Consider the following 18851-nt stretch of genomic DNA (forward strand, 5'->3'; position numbering starts at 1 on the left):
GGGAAACTCGAGGAGCGGGTGGGCGGGGCTCAGACGTCACCGAGTTCGTCACGGAGGGCGGGCTTCCCCAGGGATTTAATTCGGGCCAACAATTTTTTTATTGAGCGCCTATTGTGAATCAGGCACTGAATGTACTAAGCGTTGGAGAAACAGGTGTATGAAGCCGGGGACAAGTCATTCCGTGTGTACCTTGCCCTGGTCCCAGAGGGCGGGTCGTCTCTTCCCAAAGCTGTACGTTTCTGGGCACCGGAGATGTGAAGGGCTGCAGGGATTGTTTTCCCACAGTCTCTCCGGAGCGTGGCTCCCTCGGGTGTAGGGCCAAGTTTCTCCTGCCTCTAAAACCTTCCGCCAACCATATAAGGAAAGGCAGCTGCTGGGGGCGTCACCAGGATCTAAAGATAGCGGCCCCCGCCTCGGACTCCTAACGGCACCGGGCTGCGGGAGCCGCCATGGCACGGTGAGTGGTCCCGGCCGCCCTTTTCCCTTTAGATTCCTTGCCCCACATTTTCTGGGCGCTCTAGGTTCGGTGAGGTCCCATGGGAGCCCCAGACCCCAGGTCTCTGTAACTTTGGGGTGGTGAGGGGCAGTGTGACTCAGTGGTCTCCATAACTCCCTACCTCTCCATTCTCACACTTACTCTTTCCAGATTCACCCTCACCACACCCCCCCATTACCATAACTCCCATTCCACCTCCTTCTGTCTCATTTTGACAGGGCTGTAGCATAAAATATCCCTATATTTTCCCCTCCTTCCATCTTTCCCAAATGCTCTCAGTCTTCCCTCTCCCACCTCTGTGAAGCCCCACATCAACTCCTCTTCAGGCAGCATGCCCGGACCCTGTGGTATGACAGGCCCAAGTATGTGTTCATGGAGTTTTGTGTTGAGGACAGCACCGATGTCCACGTGCTCCTAGAAGACCACCGCATTGTGTTCAGGTAATGGCTTCCCCTTTGTAGAGCCTGGCTTCCTGGGAACCTTTCCCTTCTCCTAATATCCCGGCACTGAGCCTCCCACATCTCCTCAGCTGCATTATCTCCTCAGCTGCAAGAATGCGGATGGAGTGGAGTTGTACAATGAGATTGAGTTCTATGCCAAGGTGAACTCCAAAGTAAGGATGGGGTGGGACAGTAAGGTTTGGATGGGAAGGCTGCATGGGAAATGGGAGATTTCTTTTAAACAGACTCTAAGAATGAGGCTCTCTCTGTGGCAGGACTCCCAGGATAAGCGCTCTGGCCGCTCCATTACTTGCTTTGTGAGGAAATGGAAGGAAAAAGTGGCCTGGCCCCGGCTCACCAAGGAGGATATCAAGGTAAGGAGTGACCTGGTCTTTCTCCTGTTCTCTGTATCCATGTCCGCAGGTACCCAAGTGAGGTCTGGGAATCACCCTTGCCTCCTTTTCTGCCAACATTGATCATTCACCAGGTCCTGCCTGTTTGACTACCTGGATAGTATTGAATCTGTTACTTCATTTCTTCCTAATTCAGGCCTCATCCATCATTGGGTTTGTTGCATATTTTCAGCCCCACCCCCCAATCTGTCTAATGCATCACTCCCATTATCTGTCTAAAACACACATTTAAGCCCTGGCGGGTGTGAGCATTGTCCCATGCACCAAAAGGTTGCAGGTTAGATCCAGGTCAGGGCACATGCCCAGGTTGCAGACTCCATCCCCAGTAGGGGGCATGCAAGGAAGCAAACCAGTTGATGTTTCTCTTCCCCTCTCCCTTCCTCTCTCTCTCAAATCAATAAAAACATTAAAAAAAATAAAACACACATTTGACCCTGTCACTCCCCTACTTAAGACACTCTAGTGGCTTCTTTTCTCCTAGAGATTGTAAGTTGGCCATCTGCTGGGTGGATCTGGCTCTCAAGTTTATTTTCGCAGTTTTCACAGTGTTAAAGATTATTTTGATTGGTCCCTAGCTGGTTTTGCTCAGTGATTAGAGCATCAGCCCACAGACTGAAGGGTCCCAGGTTCGATTCCAGCCAAGGGCATGTACCTTGGCTGCAGGCTCCATCCCTGGCCCAGGTTGTGGCGGGTGCTCGAGGGTAACTAATAGATGTGTCTCTCTCACATTGATGTCTTTCTCTCTCTCTCTCTGTCTTTCCTTCCATACACTCTGAAAAGCAATGGGAAAAATATCCTTGGGTGAGGATTAAAATAAAAATTATTTTGAAGTTTTGATTAGTTGCTGACATATAAAAATGTGGAGATTTCACCTACAAATACGGATTATTAGCTTCTCCCCAGAAATGGAGATTTTGGCCACACTGGTCTAAAATTCCCAATTGCCTAGAGTTGGAACTTTAAATGGGACATGTGGTCCACCTCAGTTTACTCCTTTTCATTATCTTCATGACTCTTTCAGGCATTTGAACTCATAACTTCTGCCCTTTAGGTTGAAATCCAAGCACCATACCGTGATATATAAGATGATGACCTGGCTATTCCTCCCTCTGCAGCCTTATATCCCGTTACTCTCTCCCTCAAACTTCACATTCCAGCCACAGCAAACAGCTTGCAGCTCTTTTGCACACATCAGGCTGTTTCTCAGTTTTGTACCTTTACTCAAGCTGTGCCTTCTTCCTGGAAGCCTTGATCATCACCACCACCTTCTCCTACCTAACCCCTGCTCATCCTTCAAGGCCAGGACTCCAGGAAACCTGGGTTCCCAAGATATCCCCTACATAACCTCCTACCATCCTTTTCACACTGTATTATAATGGTTTATTTACATTTCCCTTCCCCATTTGCTTCTTGATGGCTGGGACTATGTATTAAACATTTTTATAATCCCTGTGCCAATCTCAGAGTCTAACCCATAGTATCTGTTCAATAAATATCTTTTAAATGAATTAGTGAATAACTTCTTTCTCTGTCTAAGTGTGGGAACTTGGAACATGGATCTTGAAAGCTTGGCCCTGTCTTGCTTTGTTGACTCTATGATACTTTATGACACAGTTATATTTCTGGATGTGTTATCTTCCTAGCCAATCTGCTCTTGGAGGGCAGAATTTCTATGCTTTTCCATCTCCTACAAATCCTGGCATTTTGTTTAGTAGGCTCTTGGTAAGTCTTTATGGATGATGATGATGACATGGCAGCCTGGAGGTGGGGTTACTCAAAGTGGTGCTGTTGGGAAGACCACTCCCACTGACCTTCCCCAAGCATGCTCCTGTGCACAGAACCACACTTCTGCTACCCTCCTGGCCTGTCACTCTTTGTGCTTTCTCTTGCAGCCAGTGTGGTTGTCTGTGGACTTTGATAACTGGAGAGACTGGGAAGGGGATGAAGAGGTGGAGCTGGCTCAGGTGGAACATTATGCAGAGGTAATGCCACTTCCTGCCCATCTTGATCATACTGTGTATCCCTGCACATATTTCTCTGCAGGATTGTCATCAGGGCTGGGCAGAGATATATGAGCTCCTTAGACTGACTGCTCATTGGTGCTGATATTCTTAACATATTTTGTGCAATGTTTATGGAGCAGGGTTGGGAAAAATGAATATTCTATTAGTGAAATTGTATACATAGATTCACTCACTATTCATAGAGTAGAGCCTGTGTTCTGAAAAAAGTTTGGCAAAACCTTTTCCTATTTTTCTGTAGTTTTTGTTCTTTCTTGTGTGTGTGTGCATGTGTGTACATGCTCCCACGTGTGTGTTTGTATTGAGCCAGACAATTTCATGGGAAGCTCAAACTAAGCAGTACAAAATTCACATTAAAGGATTACTATTTCCCAATAAATTACTTGGTTTCAGAATTTTAGTACTAGTTATTCAAGTTGCAAAAACACTAGCAGATCCTGACCTGGATTAGTAAGGAGGGTGGTCTGTGTGTGTTTAAATTTTTAAAAAAGGGATCCATTTACTTTTCTCTAACTCATTCCACTGATCTGTTAGGGCCTTTAAAGAGAGGGCAGTTGTCTGGCTGGGACCGTTCTCCTATGGTCCATCAGTATGTGGGTTGCTCTTCTCCCTTGTGACTGCTTTTCCCTTTAGCTTTTGCAGAAAGTCAGCACCAAGAGACCTCCCCCTGCCATGGACGATCTGGATGTAAGTAAGGCCTGCCCCTCAACCCTTCATTCAGTTTCCTTTTTGCTCTTAAAAATAAGATACTAGAAAACTCCTGTCTCAGTCCCTAGCACACAGCAGTTCTCAGTACATGTTGGCCAAATTTGATTTTTTCTTTTAGCCAAATTTGAATTTGATACAGGAGGGAGAATGTTCTTCTCCAGGCTTTGGAAAAACCACCCCAGCAAGTGCTCTCCCTCTTGAGAGCACACCGGAGCCTTTACTTTCCTCTCTTCTTCCCCTCAGGCATGCTACTTTTACCTTTCTCTCTTTCTCCTAAGCTCCAAGGGCCCTTCTTTTGCCTCTGTAACTTGTTTCCTGAATCCATTTATTTTATTTTATTTTATTTTTTATTTTAATTTAATTTTTTAAATGTTTTTATTGATTTCAGAGAGAGGAAGGGAGAGAGAGAGATGATGGAAATATCAATAATGAGAGAGAATACTTGATCAACTGCCTCCTGCATGCCCCCTGCTGGAGATATAGCCTGCAACCCCTGCCATGTGCCCTGACCGGCAATCAGTGACCTCCAGTTTCATGGGTTGATGCTCAACCACTGAGCTACACTGGCCAGGCCTGAACCCATTTCTTCTATGGCTCACGTCTACCTCTCTTACTTTCTACATAAACTTTTGCATATAAAAAAAAAGAAAGAAAAAGAAAACCCTAGCAAGACCCTCCTCATTTTCATCTCTCCCTCTGCTTCTCCATCCTAGAGCAGATCTGGCCCTGTTGACTATCTTTACAGTTGTAAGGAGCAGCAGCATTAATTGATATCCTGAAACTAAATGATAAATGACACAGTGCTGTTTAGTGAACACTAGTGGTTTATTTTATTTTCCAAAGTTTAAATCCTTCCATAGTAGCCTCACAAGAAGTTGTGTGACTCAGAAAATCACAAAAGAAAACTTGGAAAGCAGAAATGTTCACTCTTTCCATACTCTACAAGTACTTTCATCTTTTTTTTTCTAGGATGATTCTGACAGTGCCGATGCAACAAGTAATTAACTTCTGCGAAGCAGAGCTGGGGAGGAAGCTGTGGCTATCTTCCAGTCATTCTGACAAGCCAGAGCCTGGGCTTTTGTCCAGCTCTTTGGCTGTGTACCATGGTCCTCTGGGATCTCAGATCTTTCCTTGAAGCTCTTAATTAAGGGTCCTCCTTCATGCTTTATTTTTCCCCCCTAGGTACTTGACTATGGCTGCAGCATCAAATGGCAAAATAGCAGAGAAGTAGACCGGTGGGACTGCTGACTTCCTACCAATTAGCTATCATCTCCGTGTTTGGGCTCCCTTGAGTATTTGAGCATGTGTGTGTATGAGGTAGAGCAAAAGCCAAAGAAGCAGCATATAGATTATAATAAATCTCTAGGAACTGGTCTGTCTCTTTCCTGCTTGTATTTCTTCCTCCTGGAGGCAAGCCTCTTCTCCCTCTATAGTTTCTCTTTAAGGGAGGGGGCAGGAGTAGATGTCAGAGATCCTGGCCCTTATTGCTCGAGAAACCAGCCTTTCCCTATGTGGCTAATACTGCCACCCCTAGAACCAGCCAGAAACCCACCTCAGCTTCCCGCACACTCCAGAATCTCTTTATACTTTTAAAGGTGGCATTAGTTCTTTAAGAAAAATACTGCTAATACAAAGTTATATTTGTATTATGTTTTACAATTTACTGTTTTCTCTTTAAAATTTTTTGAATGTCCTATGGACCCTATAAAATGATTAGTCTTTTCTTCATAGGTAATCAAACAGGTTACAATAAGTGGCAAAGTTGGAACTTGAATTTGTATAGCATGTCCCCTTATCCACAATTCTGAAATATGAAAATTCCTGAAAACCAACAACAACAAAAATTGACACCAAAACTCATTTGACAGCAAAACATGACCTAAAATGATGTGAGGCTATTTATAGTCTGTTTATTCCATTTAGTGTATTTATTTCTCATAAATATTAATGATTTTGATTACATGATATTGCTCCTGAGTTCCAAATGGAGTGTGTTAAGTAACACATGGAGTATGCTCTCCATTACTTCCTAAAATCTGAAAAATCCTAAATTCTGAAACATCTGGAGTCTTCAGGCTATTTATTAGTTAATTTGAAAGAGCAGAAAGTAAATTAACTTTAACTTTGAAACGGTTCAAAGTTTTAAGGCATTGACTGCAGTTTGTTAACTTCTCTTAACCTCTGTCTACACTGTCCCAATTCGGTAGCACTCGTCACATGTGGCGCTTGAATTGTGGCTAATCTGTAATGAGATGTGAGTGTAAAATAGACCAGGTTTCGAAAATTTTATACTGGAAAAAGTTTATTTTTATGTGCCTATTACATGATGAAAAATTCTGGATATACTGATTTAAGTAAAATGTGTTATTGACAAACGTGGCTTGCATTATTTCTGTTGCGCACGCTGTCGAGTATCCAAACCGGTACCATCCCCACCTCTACCTACCACACATCCCCGGAGCCCAACGGGCTAAAAAGTGCCTTGGCAAGTTCAGGGCACAGTTTTGTTTTGTTCTCTGGTCCTTTACAAGTCATAAAACTGTTGCTAAACAGCCCGGAACGTCTGCAAGTCGCGTTTTCAACAAATTTGTCCCAACCACACCCCGTTCCTCGTTCTCGCGCTTCTGCGCAGAGACGCGTCCGCACGGAGGATTGTCCCGCGCCGGCCTCCGTCCGCCCCCAGGCGCCTCAGAGCTGGGATCCCCGCGTCCCGGGGAACCGTGGCGATGGCGTTCCGGTGTCAGCGGGACAGCTACGCCCGGGAGGTGCGGGCGGCTCGGCGGGGGACCTGATGCTGCGGAGCGGGCGGGGCGGGGCGGGAAGAGGGCGCCGTGCGGAGGGGGAGCCGAGCGAGATTCAGTTTATTCTTTCATTCCTCTGTTCAGTTCACCACCACCGTGGTCTCCTGCCGTCCGGCGGAGCTACAGACCGAAGGGAGCAAAGGCAAGAAGGAAGTGCTGAGCGGCTTCCAAGTGGTGCTGGAAGACACGCTGCTTTTCCCGGAGGGCGGGGGACAGGTACCCGGCGCCGTCCTTCCCTCCTCCCCCCTCCCGCGAAGCCCCTAGCTCCTTTCTGCCCAGGTGGAAAATGTGCTCCTGCCCCTCCTCTGTCCCTGCCGTAGTGAAATCAGATGGAAGTTCAGTTCAGTTCATTTGTCCATTCAACAGATGTTGATCAACAGATACTTAAATAGCCGTAACACATTCTGGGTACAATTCCAGGCTTTAAGGGTAAGGGGTTAACAAAACAGTTCCTCTACATACATGGAATATGTATTGAAGAAGACAGACAAAACTGGGAATTGGTAAATAGTATGCCAGGTATGATAAGTGCTATAAATAAAGCTTGAGGGAAAGAGTAATGGGATGTTCTAGGTAGGGGGCAAGTTATTTCAGTAGAGACCTAAGGGGAGTGAGGGGTAAGCCATTGCAATTGTCTAGTGCTGGTGGGAGAGGGGGAAGTTTTCCAGGTAGCAGGAATAGCAAGTGCATAGGCCCTGAGATAGGCATTCGCTTATGTGTTTGACAGGAACTAAAAATGATTCCTCTGAGCCAGCACAACAGAGGGCAGACTTATCAGTGCTGTGATGGGGTAGCAACAAGGTGCAGTGTGAACATGGGAAAGGAGGATAATAATGCCAAAGGTGGGCATTGTGGGAGAGGCTTTTCCAGCAGAGATAGTAGCGCAAAAAATGGCAGGGAAGCCTGAAAGAATCTAACAAGTCTAGTCAACTGCAAATAGTCAGATAGAGTCAGAGTCTGTGGTGTGTCTTGGTTGATGACAGGCTGGAGGTGACTTTGGAAAGATAAGTGGGTGCCATTTCAGAGGTCCTTCAAAGATGCGTTAAGGTGTGTGGACTTCATTCAGGAATCTATGGTAAGCCATGGAGGTACATAGGCAAAAAAATGACGTGAAAGGACATGTTCAGTAAACTTGATAGTGAGATAGTTCCAATTTCATATCAGTGTCATTATTACAGTGATTTTTCCAACATGGAGGTTTTCTGATCTACTGAAGAAAATTTTTGACCTCAGGCAAACACAGATGTTTCATTTTATACATCACTTACTTTAGGAAGTCTTCCCTGATTCCCTAAGACTGTTAGGTTTCTTTCCTTTGAGCTCCTCTAGAACAGTGTACTTTTTCATGTTGCACATGACATGTTTTTCATGACATGTACATCATATTACAATTACTTGTTTGCATGTCTGTATTTTTCTCCAGACTCTAAAGTTCCACGAGGGATCACATCTTGTTTACATTGTGTGTTTAGGCTGGCACAGTGTCTTATAAGCAGTTGGCACTTGATATTTCAAAAAATGAATGAGTGAATATTTTTTAATCTAATTCTAGTAGCAGTGCAGAGGATGGACTGGAGAGAGGGAAGAAAAGTCAGATCATTTTAGAAGCTATTGAAAGAAGGATCTAAACTAAGGGAATGAGAGTAAGGATTAAGGTTCTTTGGGTTTTGTTAAAATCTTCATTGCTGTAGTTGCAATCTTTGTTTTATAAATGTTCAGAGTGAAGAGGACAGAGACAGTTCCCTCATGGAACAAAGTGGACCTCCTCACTTGGCATTCCATAGGGAATCTCAAATTCTGAGTGTGTTTCTCACACACTTTCCCTAGAGGGTCTTTGTATCCAGGAGTTAGGGTGAGCCCTGCCTTCCACTGCTGATTATCTTCTTTTCCCCAGCCTGATGACCATGGTACAATCAATGACATTTCTGTGCTGAGAGTGACCCGCCGGGGGACCGAGGCTGATCATTTCACACAGACACCCTTGACCCCTGGGACTGAGGTTCACGTCCGGGTGGACTGGGAGCGGAGGTTTGACCACATGCAGCAGCACTCAGGTGGGTGGGGCAGGATAAGAGAATCTATCAGAGGAGTAGCTGCTATGTTTAGGGATACCACAATGATTGAGATATGGTTTGGGTTTTCTAGGAGTTAGCCTTTTGGAAAAGTCAGACGTATTCAGAATCAGCTCCAACTGAGGCGGGTTATGATAGATGTTATAAAAACAATATAGCAATTAAAAGTATTAGAATAACTGCTGGATTTGAGTATTACCAACTTCCCACTTGGTATCTTTATCTGGATATCTCATAGACTTCTTAAACTCAAAATGTCCAAAATGGTATTTAAAAGTCACCCATTCCAGCCCTGGCTGGTGTGGCTCAGTTGAGTGTTGTTCCTTGCACCGAAAGGTCACTGGTTTGATTCCCGATCAGGGTACACACCCAGGTTGCAGGCTCCATTACTGGTCAGGGTGTGTGCAGGAGACAACCGATTGATACTTCTCTCTCTCTCCCTCTGCTTTCTTCTCTCTCTAAAATCAATAAAAATATATTAAAAAAAAAGTCACCCATTCCCCCAGACCTGGTCTTCCATTAGCATTCTCTGTGTTTAGTGCATGACATCAGCATCCACCCAGTTGCTGAAATCCTGGAAGTTAGTCCAGATGCCTCTTTGGGGATAGCCAGTCAATCACTGAGTCCTGTCGGTTTTTCTAAATACTTCCCTATTTCCTCCCACTGTCAATGTGATCATCTAGGCCCCAGCTCTCATTGTCTTTCCCCAGACCTTTGTAATAGCCTCCTGGCTAGTCTCCCACATTCAATTTTGCTTCTTGCAGTCCATTCTTCACAAAGCAGCCAGAATAATCTTTTAAAAATTAAAATCTGATCATGGAACTCTCCAGCTTAAAGCTTTTCAAGAGCTTCCTGTTGTTCATGATAAAGCTAAACTTACCATGGCCCCCAATCCCTGCCTGGGCTGGCATTTGTCTGCAGCTCCAGCCTCAGCTGGCGTCCTACCCTCTTGCTCTCTGCATTGCATTCTGGCTACACTGACCTTCTTCTCCATTCCTTGAACACATCTTGCTTCTTTCCTCCTTCAAGGCCTTTGGCTGTATTATTCCCATTGCCTTCACAGTTAATTCCTCCTCCCCCTCCTCCTCCCCACTGTCATCAGTCAAGGATAATGCTGTATTTCTAATGTCAAGCCCTGCATGTGGTAGGCACTTGATAAATATTTGTTGGATGAATGTGGCACATTAGAACTTCAGTTCAGATCCTGCCTCTGATAAACTACATTGCTTTGGCAAGTTATTGGACATCTCTAGACCTCAGTTTCCTCATTTGTGAAATGGCATCATAAAGCCTCATGCAGAATTCTCATGAGGATATTCAATAAAGTATCTCAAGAATATTACCCATTGCCTGGCAGGTCTTCAGCAAGGAAAATTTCTGTGATGATGTGGGAGTATGTGACTGACTGGGCTTCTCACTCTTCTGTCTCTTGTTTTCTCTTCTCAGGGCAGCATCTCATCACAGCGGTTGCCGATCATCTGTTTGGGCTGAAAACAACATCGTGGTGAGCAGGAGGCATAAGACTAACTGTAGAGCATGGGCCCTGACTACCAGCTCTTTTCCCAGTAATGGATCAGGGGGTTGGAGGCTAAAAGAAGGAGCAGTGTTCAAAATCTGCTGTGTTCTCCTGATCCCCTTGAAGGCAGGGGTGGATGACTTTGTGTTTCTTGGGGGAAACACTAGGATGAGAGGAGAGATATCTGCTTTTGCTTAGGAAAGAACATAGCATTTTGAGCCTAAAGACCTGTGGGGTGAATCCTGGCTGTGTGACCTTGATCATGTTCATATTACCCCTCACCTGTAAGATGGAAATGACAATCCCTACATTGCAGGATTTTTGTGAGGGTTAAGTAATTTATGTGGACAGTCTTTGTAAACTGTAAACTTTCTTATATTATTATTATTGTCATCATCAGCATCCTGTGGCTACTCTACTTCTTCTGACAGGGAATTAGGGCGACTCCGGAGTGTGATTGAGCTGGACAGCCCCTCTGTGACTGCAGAGCAAGTAGCTGCCATTGAGCAGAGGGTCAATGAAAAAATCAGAGATCGGCTGCCCGTGAGTGTGCGAGAACTGAGCCTAGATGATCCTGAGGTGGAACAGGTGAGGGGAGAGCCAGTGGGGTGGCTTCTGTAGAATCGCCCTCTGAGGGCTCCTCATCAAAATTCAGACAGCCCTTTTCCCTCCCCTGTGTTTTAGGTGAGGGGCCGCGGTTTGCCAGATGACCATGCTGGGCCCATTCGAGTTGTTACCATCAAGAGTGTTGATTCCAACATGTGCTGTGGGACCCATGTGAGCAATCTCAGTGACCTTCAGGTAGGTGAGGAAGGGCTTTTGAATGGTGAGGAGAGAAGGTGCCAGGGGAGTGTGGGATCATGACAGGGTTGGGAATGATAGAGGGGGACAATTGGGGAGTCTTGAGCGAAATCACTCCTTTATTGCTTCCCAGCTGAGGGGGAGATCTAGGTGTCTCCTACCTTCGGGTCCAGCACCCACTGTGGTTTCTGCGTGTGTGTGTGTGTGTGTGTTACCCCCTTGCCTCATGTAGGTCATTAAACTTCTGGGCACTGAGAAGGGGAAAAAGAACAAAACCAACCTGATATTTCTGGCTGGGAACCGGGTGCTGAAGTGGATGGAAAGAAGTTATGGAACTGAAAAAGCACTGACCTCTCTGCTTAAGTATATCTCCTTCTGTTATTTCCTGTTTCTCAGGTCCTGGACACCCCGGGACTCAGCTTTCTTGCCTGGAAGGCAGACAGAATAACCTAAATCGGGGGGTTAAGATGTGATCATAAGTGATAAAGTGCTGTGGATGTATGCCCAACACCAAAGCAATTGGGGAGCTGGGCAGATCTCCACGGACCTTTCACTTGCAGGTGTGGAGCAGAGGATCACGTGGAGGCAGTGAAGAAGCTGCAGAACTCCACCAAGCTCCTGCAGAAGGTGGTTATTCCATGGAGGGTAGAGAGGCATGGGCTCTGCCTGGCATAGGCTCCCTGAACTCGGCCCCTCCGCCTAACCAGATGTATAGTTTGTCAGAGGGGAGAGTGAGGGGAGAACGCAATGGAGGGAGGTGGTGCTCTTGTTATCTTTTCTTCCTGTCTACTCAGATCTGACATCCATTTCAGAACAACCTGAATCTGCTGAGAGACCTAGCTGTGCACATTGCCCACAGCCTCAGGAACAGCCCAGACTGGGGAGGTGTGGTCACATTACACAGGTGAGAAACAAGGCAGGGGCCGTTAGGCTTTAGGGCTCAGCCTCTCCCCTGTATGCAGTGGGTCGTGGGTCACTCACTGATATTCTCAAGGCTGGGGAGACCCTAAGAAATGTGTTACCTACAAGATTTCTAGGGTTTGATATAAACATCTCTCTTTCATTAGCATCTTCCCTCACCTCCTTCACCATCTCACAGATCTCCACTTACCTTGGTGAATCCTATTAAAGGGAGACAGAAATAAATGCAAAGCTTGTTATGAACTGCTGATGCTGAGAAGAATGTCCTGCTGGTCCCCAGCCCACACTTTTTCCCTTTGCTAAGGGAGTCTGGGACTCACACAAACAGTCAGGGAAGCCAGACTCCCAACTTCGCACAAACAGGCAGCAGGGAGGCCAACCTCCCGAGGAGCTGGGCATCATGGGGTTTCCTAGCTCCCTCTCCAGCTTGGATCTCATGTCTGTGCCTTTTGTTGTAGGAAGGAGGGTGATTCTGAGTTCATGAATATCATTGCCAATGAGATCGGCTCAGAGGTAAGAGGCGCATGAGGTTCTCTATGCATTCTGGGTAGAGACCTAAATGAGGGGTGTTAGTTTAGCTGAAGTCCCTCCACATGAGCACATGAAGACCAAGGACTGGAAATTTATTCGGTACTGTTTTCTTTTTTTTTAATCCTCACGCGATATTTTTTCCATTGATTTTTTGTTTTTTTAGAGAGAGTGGGAGGGAGGTTAGGAGGGAGAGAGAGAGAGAGAGAAACATTGATGTGGGAGAGACATCAATTGGTTGCTTCTTCCACGCACCCCAACTGGGGCCAGGGATCAAACTTGCAACCCAACTAGGTGCCCTTACTGGGAATTGAACCCATAACCCTTCAGTGTGTGGGCTGATGCTCTAACTACTGGGCCACACCGGCCAGGATTGGGCCTATTTAGAAATGGGAGGATCGGCTAGGCCCTTTGAAGGCCATCCCTTCCATTTCCCTTTTCCTCTGGCTTCCACTGCCCTTCCCCATCCTGACAGTCCAGGGCTTAGTAACTTCCAGGTCTCTCTTTAACATTTATTCCAGAAATCACTTGGAATACCTATTGTGGGTCGAGCAGTGTTTATATCTCTTTTCAGAACTCTGTCGACATTTATAATTTAGGATGGTAAATACTAGAGGCAGAGGAGCACATTACCTATTTGATGGGAGGAGGTCTTGGAGACTGCTTAGTGGTCATAGACAATGGAGCAAAGGTGGCCAGGCAGAGGGACACATGGAGGTTTAGGAAACAGGGTATGTGGGGTACTGGTGGTGGCCAGGCTGTAAAGGTTGGCGGGAGTCAGATCACGAAAGGTGTTTTATGTTGGCCATGGTTGTCAGCCTTCTATTTTTTTGGTGTTTTGTTTTTTTTAAATATTTCATTTATTTTTAACCTTCACCTGAGGATATTTTTTCCATTTCTTTTCATGGAGAGAGGAAGGGGTGGGGCTGCAGGGAGAGAAACATCGAAGTGAGAGACACATTGACTGGTTGCCTCCCACACATGCCTGCACTGGGGCCAGGGATTGAGCCTGCAACCGAGGTACATGCCCTTGGCTGGAATTGAACCCGGGACCCTTTAGTCTACAAGGCCAGTGCTCTAACCACTGAGAAAAACCAGCCAGGGCTTATCTTCTTAGTGTTGAACCTAAGTTCTTGTGATCACTCTCAAAAAGTTACTTGGCTCTGTGGGCCAGAATGGAGAGGCTGCATTATCACTCATCCAGAACATCACTTGTGGTTTAGGGAAAAAAGCCTGTTTTTTTTTTTAGTTGTATTAGGACATTGTGTCATTTAAGGTGTACAGCATGTTGATTTGATACATTTATAATTGCAATATGATTTATAAATCTGTTCTGGAGGCAGAGGAGAGTGCACAATTTAGGGAGTTGAGCCCACATCCTTAAGTATTAGGGTTCATCTCCTTGTCTTACCTCCTAGGAGACCCTCCTGTTCTTAACTGTAGGCGATGAAAAAGGCGCTGGGCTCTTCTTACTGGCAGGGCCAGATGAGGCGGTAGAGACCCTGGGACCCAGGTAATGTTCCGTGGACTGCCTTGCATGGGTGGGAGAGCCTGTAAGCCCAACCCAGTAAAGCCCTTTACTGATGACAAAGGCTGCCACATCTGCAGTCTCATTTTGATTCACATCACAGGCCTGGAAGGTGAGCTGAAATAATTATCACCAACTATCATTCCTAGTTTTATAGGTGAGGGATGGCACACCAGGTGCCTGGGATCTCACAAAGTGGCAGAACTGGGACTTGAACCCAGGTCTTTTGGCTTCAAATCTCATGTGCTTTGTTTTTTCTTTTAGAAATTGAGATTCATAAGTGATACATGAATACAGGTGCCGGGTTATCAGTAGGCAAATGAGGCAGATGCTTAAGGCACAAGCAAATTAGAGGCACATACTCTGGGGAGAAAAATTAGGATTTTGAAACAAAATTTAAAAAGGCATTGATGTAATTGTTAAGTAGCAATTAGAACTTTGTTGGGCTTCTTTCCCCTTATGTTATTGTTTATATTTTATTTTAAATTAGTTATGGTGGTGTAGTGCCCCCTATCTAACAGAGTTTGCAAAGTCCTGAGTGACCCTCAATGAATATGCCCTTGCTGTAATGCATTGTAGGAAAACACAAGCTTTTAGAGCAGAGGTTCCTGACAGGCAGCCACAATTGGCCTGTAAACTGGTTTGGCCTTATACTATTTAATATTTTTAAAATTAGTTGCTACATTTTAAAACCAGGAGATTTTTACATAAAAATACATCATTCTAGCTTTTCTCAAAAAAGGAGGGGGAAAAGGCAACACCAGGCTCACATTCTCACACTGTAGTAGCTACAAGGAACCTGAGCAGTGGCCGCCCTCTTCAGACACGACAGGCTTGTCCAGGTTGCCACAGTCCCACCTTTCTCGCCCACCCCCAGTTTGCCTCACTGCTGCTCCCCACAGGCATGTCTGTAGCTCCTTACCCCTAGTGTACACTCACCCTGCTCCCTGGAGATGCCATAATTTAGCCCATTTCTAGTCACTTCTGTTGTCTCCAGTGATTCACTCTTATACTACCTATGTGCACATGTGCAAATGTTTTTAAGAAGGATCTCTAGAAGCCATCTGTTCTTCCTTTCCCTCACCCCCAGCCCACGGGGAAAGACTCAGGGCTGCTCTGGGTTTTTCTGTGGCTTTTCTCTTGAAGACTTCCTTCCCCCTTGACTGTATCTCTGCTTCCCAGGGTGGCTGAGGTGCTGGAAGGCAAAGGAGCGGGGAAGAAAGGCCGCTTTCAGGGTAAGGCCACCAAGATGAGCCGGCGGGCAGAGGCGCAGGTGCTTCTCCAGGACTACATCAGCACACAGAGTGCGGAGGAGTGAGGACTGGGCACCTCCTGGTGCTCCTGCCTTTGAGAACAGGCCTCCTGTGTCAGCAGAAAGAGTCTCTTGGACAATAAAATTCTTTGACTTGCAATGATTGTGGTACCACGTTTAACTAATTTATGTAGTATACTCCAGTGTGCTTATGCAATAAGTATCTGAATAAACAGCTTACTAATTTGGACCCACTAGACATAACCTACGTGAATGAGTGTTATGTTGACAAAGTGCACTAATTTATGGAAACCCAGCTGCGACCTTTCTTCACATAGAAATATAGCTGCCAAAGGACAGTGCAAGTCAGGCTGGGGGCTTGACCTCAGGCTTAGACTCATTCTCATCTTTTTGTTTTCTTTTTTCCTTATTTCTTGTTCTAGTCTTGTATTTCAGAACTAGAAAGTACCGATGACTTTGCAAATAGGTCAAGAAGCCACAAAAATATATAGAAAGATGCTCCAAGTCTTATTGAGGCAGAAAAAAAAAGGAAAAAGATACCATGAACACTAATCCAAAGGAAGCTGGTGTAGCATTATTAAAATCAGACAAATGAGACTTTAAGGCTCTAAACTATAAGACCTTAAGAATCCTTGTTAGAGCCCTGGCCAGGTAGCTCACTTGGTTAGAGCGTTGTCCCGATATGCCAAGGTTGTGGGTTTGATCCTTGGTCAGGGCACATACAAGAAGCAACCAATTAGTCCTGGTTGGTGTACTCGGTTGAGCATTGCGCCATTCACTAAGGTCACAGGCACGATACCTGGTCAGAACGCATGCTGGGGTTTGGGGCTCAATCCCCAGTAGGGGGTGAGCAGGAGACAGCGGATTGATGCTTCTCTCCCAGTTCCTCTCCCTCTCTCTCTCAAAATCAATAAAAACATTTAAAAAAACCCCCAATGAGTGCATGAATAAATGGAACAACAAATCGATGTTTCATTGTATCTTTTTCCTCTCCCTTCCTCTCTCTAAAAATCAAAAAACAAAAGAGCCCGGCTGGCAGGCATGGCTGAGGTTGAGCATCGATCTATGATCCAGGAGATCGAAGTTCTATGCCCAGTCATGGCACAGGCCCGGATTGGCGGCCTGATCCCCAGTAGGTGACATGCAGGAGGCAGCCAGTCAATGATTCTCTCATCATTGGTGTTTCTATCTCTCCCTTCCTCTCTCTGAAATCAATTAAAAAAAAAAAAAATTTTTTTTTTTAAAAAGAATCATTGTTAGAGTCAAGAGGGACATAAAATAGTTCTAAATTGGTATGTCTCTAGCAACAGCCTCAAAATACATCATGCAGACATTGGCAGATCTAAAAGGAGAAGCAAATCCACAATTGATAGGAGATTTAAATTAATCTTTTAGCAACTGATAGAACAAGAGGAGGTATTATCTTGAGGTTAAGAGCACAGACTTTGGGGTTTCACAGACCTGAGTAGAAATCCTGGCTTTGTGCATTCATTAGGTGGTAAAATTAGTTAAACAAACAAACAAGGAAGTGATTACTTTGAAAAGTTAGGCCAGCATTTACCTCTGGGGGAGGGAGTGTGAAGCAGGATGGAGAAGGGACCCAAGATGGGAGTGTGAGGGTGGTTTCTGGGATGCCCACAATATTCCATTGTTTGACTCGGGTAGCAATTACATAGGTATTTGCTTATAAAATTCATTATCGTTTACATGTATCCTTTATTCCATGAGGCTATATTTCACAATTTAAGAATACACTGAAAAACACTCTGGTTCTTTCACTTGCCTTGGGAAGTTATCTTGCCTTTTCAACCTTCAGTTTCCTCACTGATAACGTGGCAGTAAGGGAAGTACCTAGTTGTCTGGGGTGTCGTGGGGTAACATTCAGATGTAGCACTCAATTCCCCAAGCTGACCTAAGAACACGTAATTGTTCCATAGTGCAATAAGCTCCTGAGGTAGTTACTTGAAAAGATTAGCTTCAAATTTAACAAGTAATATTTAATGTGCCCTTCCATTTATTCTTTTTAAATTTTAAAATTTATATTTATTTATTTTAAATATTTTTGTTGATTTTTAGAGAGAGGGGAAGGGAGAGGAAGAGAGAGAGAAACATTGATGCGAGAGCGAAACATCGATGGGCTGCCTCCTGCATGCCCCCTACTGGGGATGGAGCCAGCAACCCTGGGGCATATGCCCTGAGTGAGAATCGAACCAGCAACTTTTCGGTACACAACGAACTGAGCCATATTGGTCAGGGCTATTTATTGATTTTAGAGAGAGAGAAAGGGAGACAGAGAGAGCGAAGAGAGAAACATTGATTTATTATTCCACTTATTTATGCATTCATTGGTTGATTCTTGTATGTGCCCTGGCTGGGGATCGAACCTACAACCTTGGTGTATCAGGATGATGCTCTATCCAACTGAACTACCCGGCCAGGGCAGCATGCCATTCCATGTAAAGCGTAGACAAATCCCCCCAAACAGCCCGAGTTTTTTTCCGCACAGGACGTCAGTTATGATGTTTGGAGTTGTGCTGGTCCTTCAAATCAAACTTATAGTTGAATCCTGAGTCTCCTGGTGAAGTGGTGTGATTGCATGTGCACGTGACATGCCTGTAGAAGGTTCAGGGTACTATTCATAAGGATGTAGCCTGCAAAACTAGGAAATCCCACTGATAATCCTTTCGGTCTTTGAAATAAAAAGGAAGAGATATTTATTTCCAAGTTACCTCTTATTTAAACACAATGCCAATTTTAGAAGCTGTCTAGTACTGATTCCCTATTTTCCAAATTGGTTTCAGGACTATCCTAAGTAAGGTCACAGAATCAAAACAGAATCCTAGACTTGGAGGGAACCTTAGAGATTGACAATCTGATCTGGCAAATGAGGGAATAAACTCTTTTTTTTCTTCTTTAATGTGGTAAAATAAACAACAAAAGTTTAACATTTTCACCATTAAAGGAGATAAACTCTTAAGTGACTTGCCCAGAGGCATCTCTTCCTACTGCAGAGCACTGCCTCAAAACTCAAGGTTTCATAGCCCAGGTGACCTCGTACAAATAACGCACCAACTCCAATTACATGTGACTAATTAAAACAGCTGAATCCATGATGAGCCCAAAGCTGACATTGCCATGTACAGTGATAAACATTTAGCCCCTCATTTGGGGGAAAAGCTCTCTATTGGTGTTGGCAAAAATTATTCACCTTTCTAATTCGGATCTTAAACTGAAACCAGCCTGACACTCAGATCCAGCTATAACTTTAGCCACATAAAGATGGTCAAGGCATAGACAGCCAGGATGAAATAACAGACGAGAAATAAGAAGAAA

At 45.0% G+C, this 18851-nt stretch overlaps 2 protein-coding genes across 2 annotated transcripts; both read left to right on the forward strand.

The window, feature by feature from the left end:
• The first annotated feature begins 84 nt into the window (after positions 1–84).
• Positions 85–6640, forward strand: PTGES3L (prostaglandin E synthase 3 like). The gene is made up of 8 exons (XM_016202151.2): positions 85–457; positions 823–936; positions 1043–1109; positions 1212–1310; positions 3242–3331; positions 4004–4057; positions 5048–5075; positions 5261–6640. The coding sequence occupies exons 1-8, from the start codon at positions 450–452 to the stop codon at positions 5266–5268; spliced, it is 468 nt and encodes a 155-aa protein (XP_016057637.1). The 5' UTR covers positions 85–449; the 3' UTR covers positions 5269–6640.
• A 120-nt stretch (positions 6641–6760) lies between these two features.
• AARSD1 (alanyl-tRNA synthetase domain containing 1) lies at positions 6761–15747 on the forward strand. Its single transcript, XM_016202150.2, has 12 exons — positions 6761–6843; positions 6964–7095; positions 8774–8933; positions 10398–10455; positions 10899–11055; positions 11152–11268; positions 11501–11631; positions 11829–11895; positions 12081–12172; positions 12648–12702; positions 14136–14230; positions 15428–15747. Exons 1-12 carry the CDS (start codon positions 6805–6807, stop codon positions 15561–15563), a joined length of 1239 nt encoding a protein of 412 aa, XP_016057636.2. The 5' UTR covers positions 6761–6804; the 3' UTR covers positions 15564–15747.
• Positions 15748–18851: the final 3104 nt, after the last annotated feature.

The sequence above is a fragment of the Miniopterus natalensis genome, chromosome 17 (genome assembly GCF_054644295.1).
Source record: "Miniopterus natalensis isolate mMinNat1 chromosome 17, mMinNat1.hap1, whole genome shotgun sequence".
Lineage (NCBI taxonomy): Eukaryota > Metazoa > Chordata > Mammalia > Chiroptera > Miniopteridae > Miniopterus > Miniopterus natalensis.

Excerpts from the sequence above, each read along its gene's own strand:
- PTGES3L (XM_016202151.2), top strand. Across the intron at positions 937-1,042 it reads GACCACCGCATTGTGTTCAG|CTGCAAGAATGCGGATGGAG; the intron begins GTAATGGCTTCC and ends TTATCTCCTCAG. Across the intron at positions 1,110-1,211 it reads ATGCCAAGGTGAACTCCAAA|GACTCCCAGGATAAGCGCTC; the intron begins GTAAGGATGGGG and ends TCTCTGTGGCAG.
- AARSD1 (XM_016202150.2), top strand. The coding sequence starts at position 6,805 with ATGGCGTTCCGGTGTCAGCGGGACAGCTACGCCCGGGAG. Across the intron at positions 11,269-11,500 it reads GCAATCTCAGTGACCTTCAG|GTCATTAAACTTCTGGGCAC; the intron begins GTAGGTGAGGAA and ends TGCCTCATGTAG. Across the intron at positions 11,632-11,828 it reads GCACTGACCTCTCTGCTTAA|GTGTGGAGCAGAGGATCACG; the intron begins GTATATCTCCTT and ends TTTCACTTGCAG.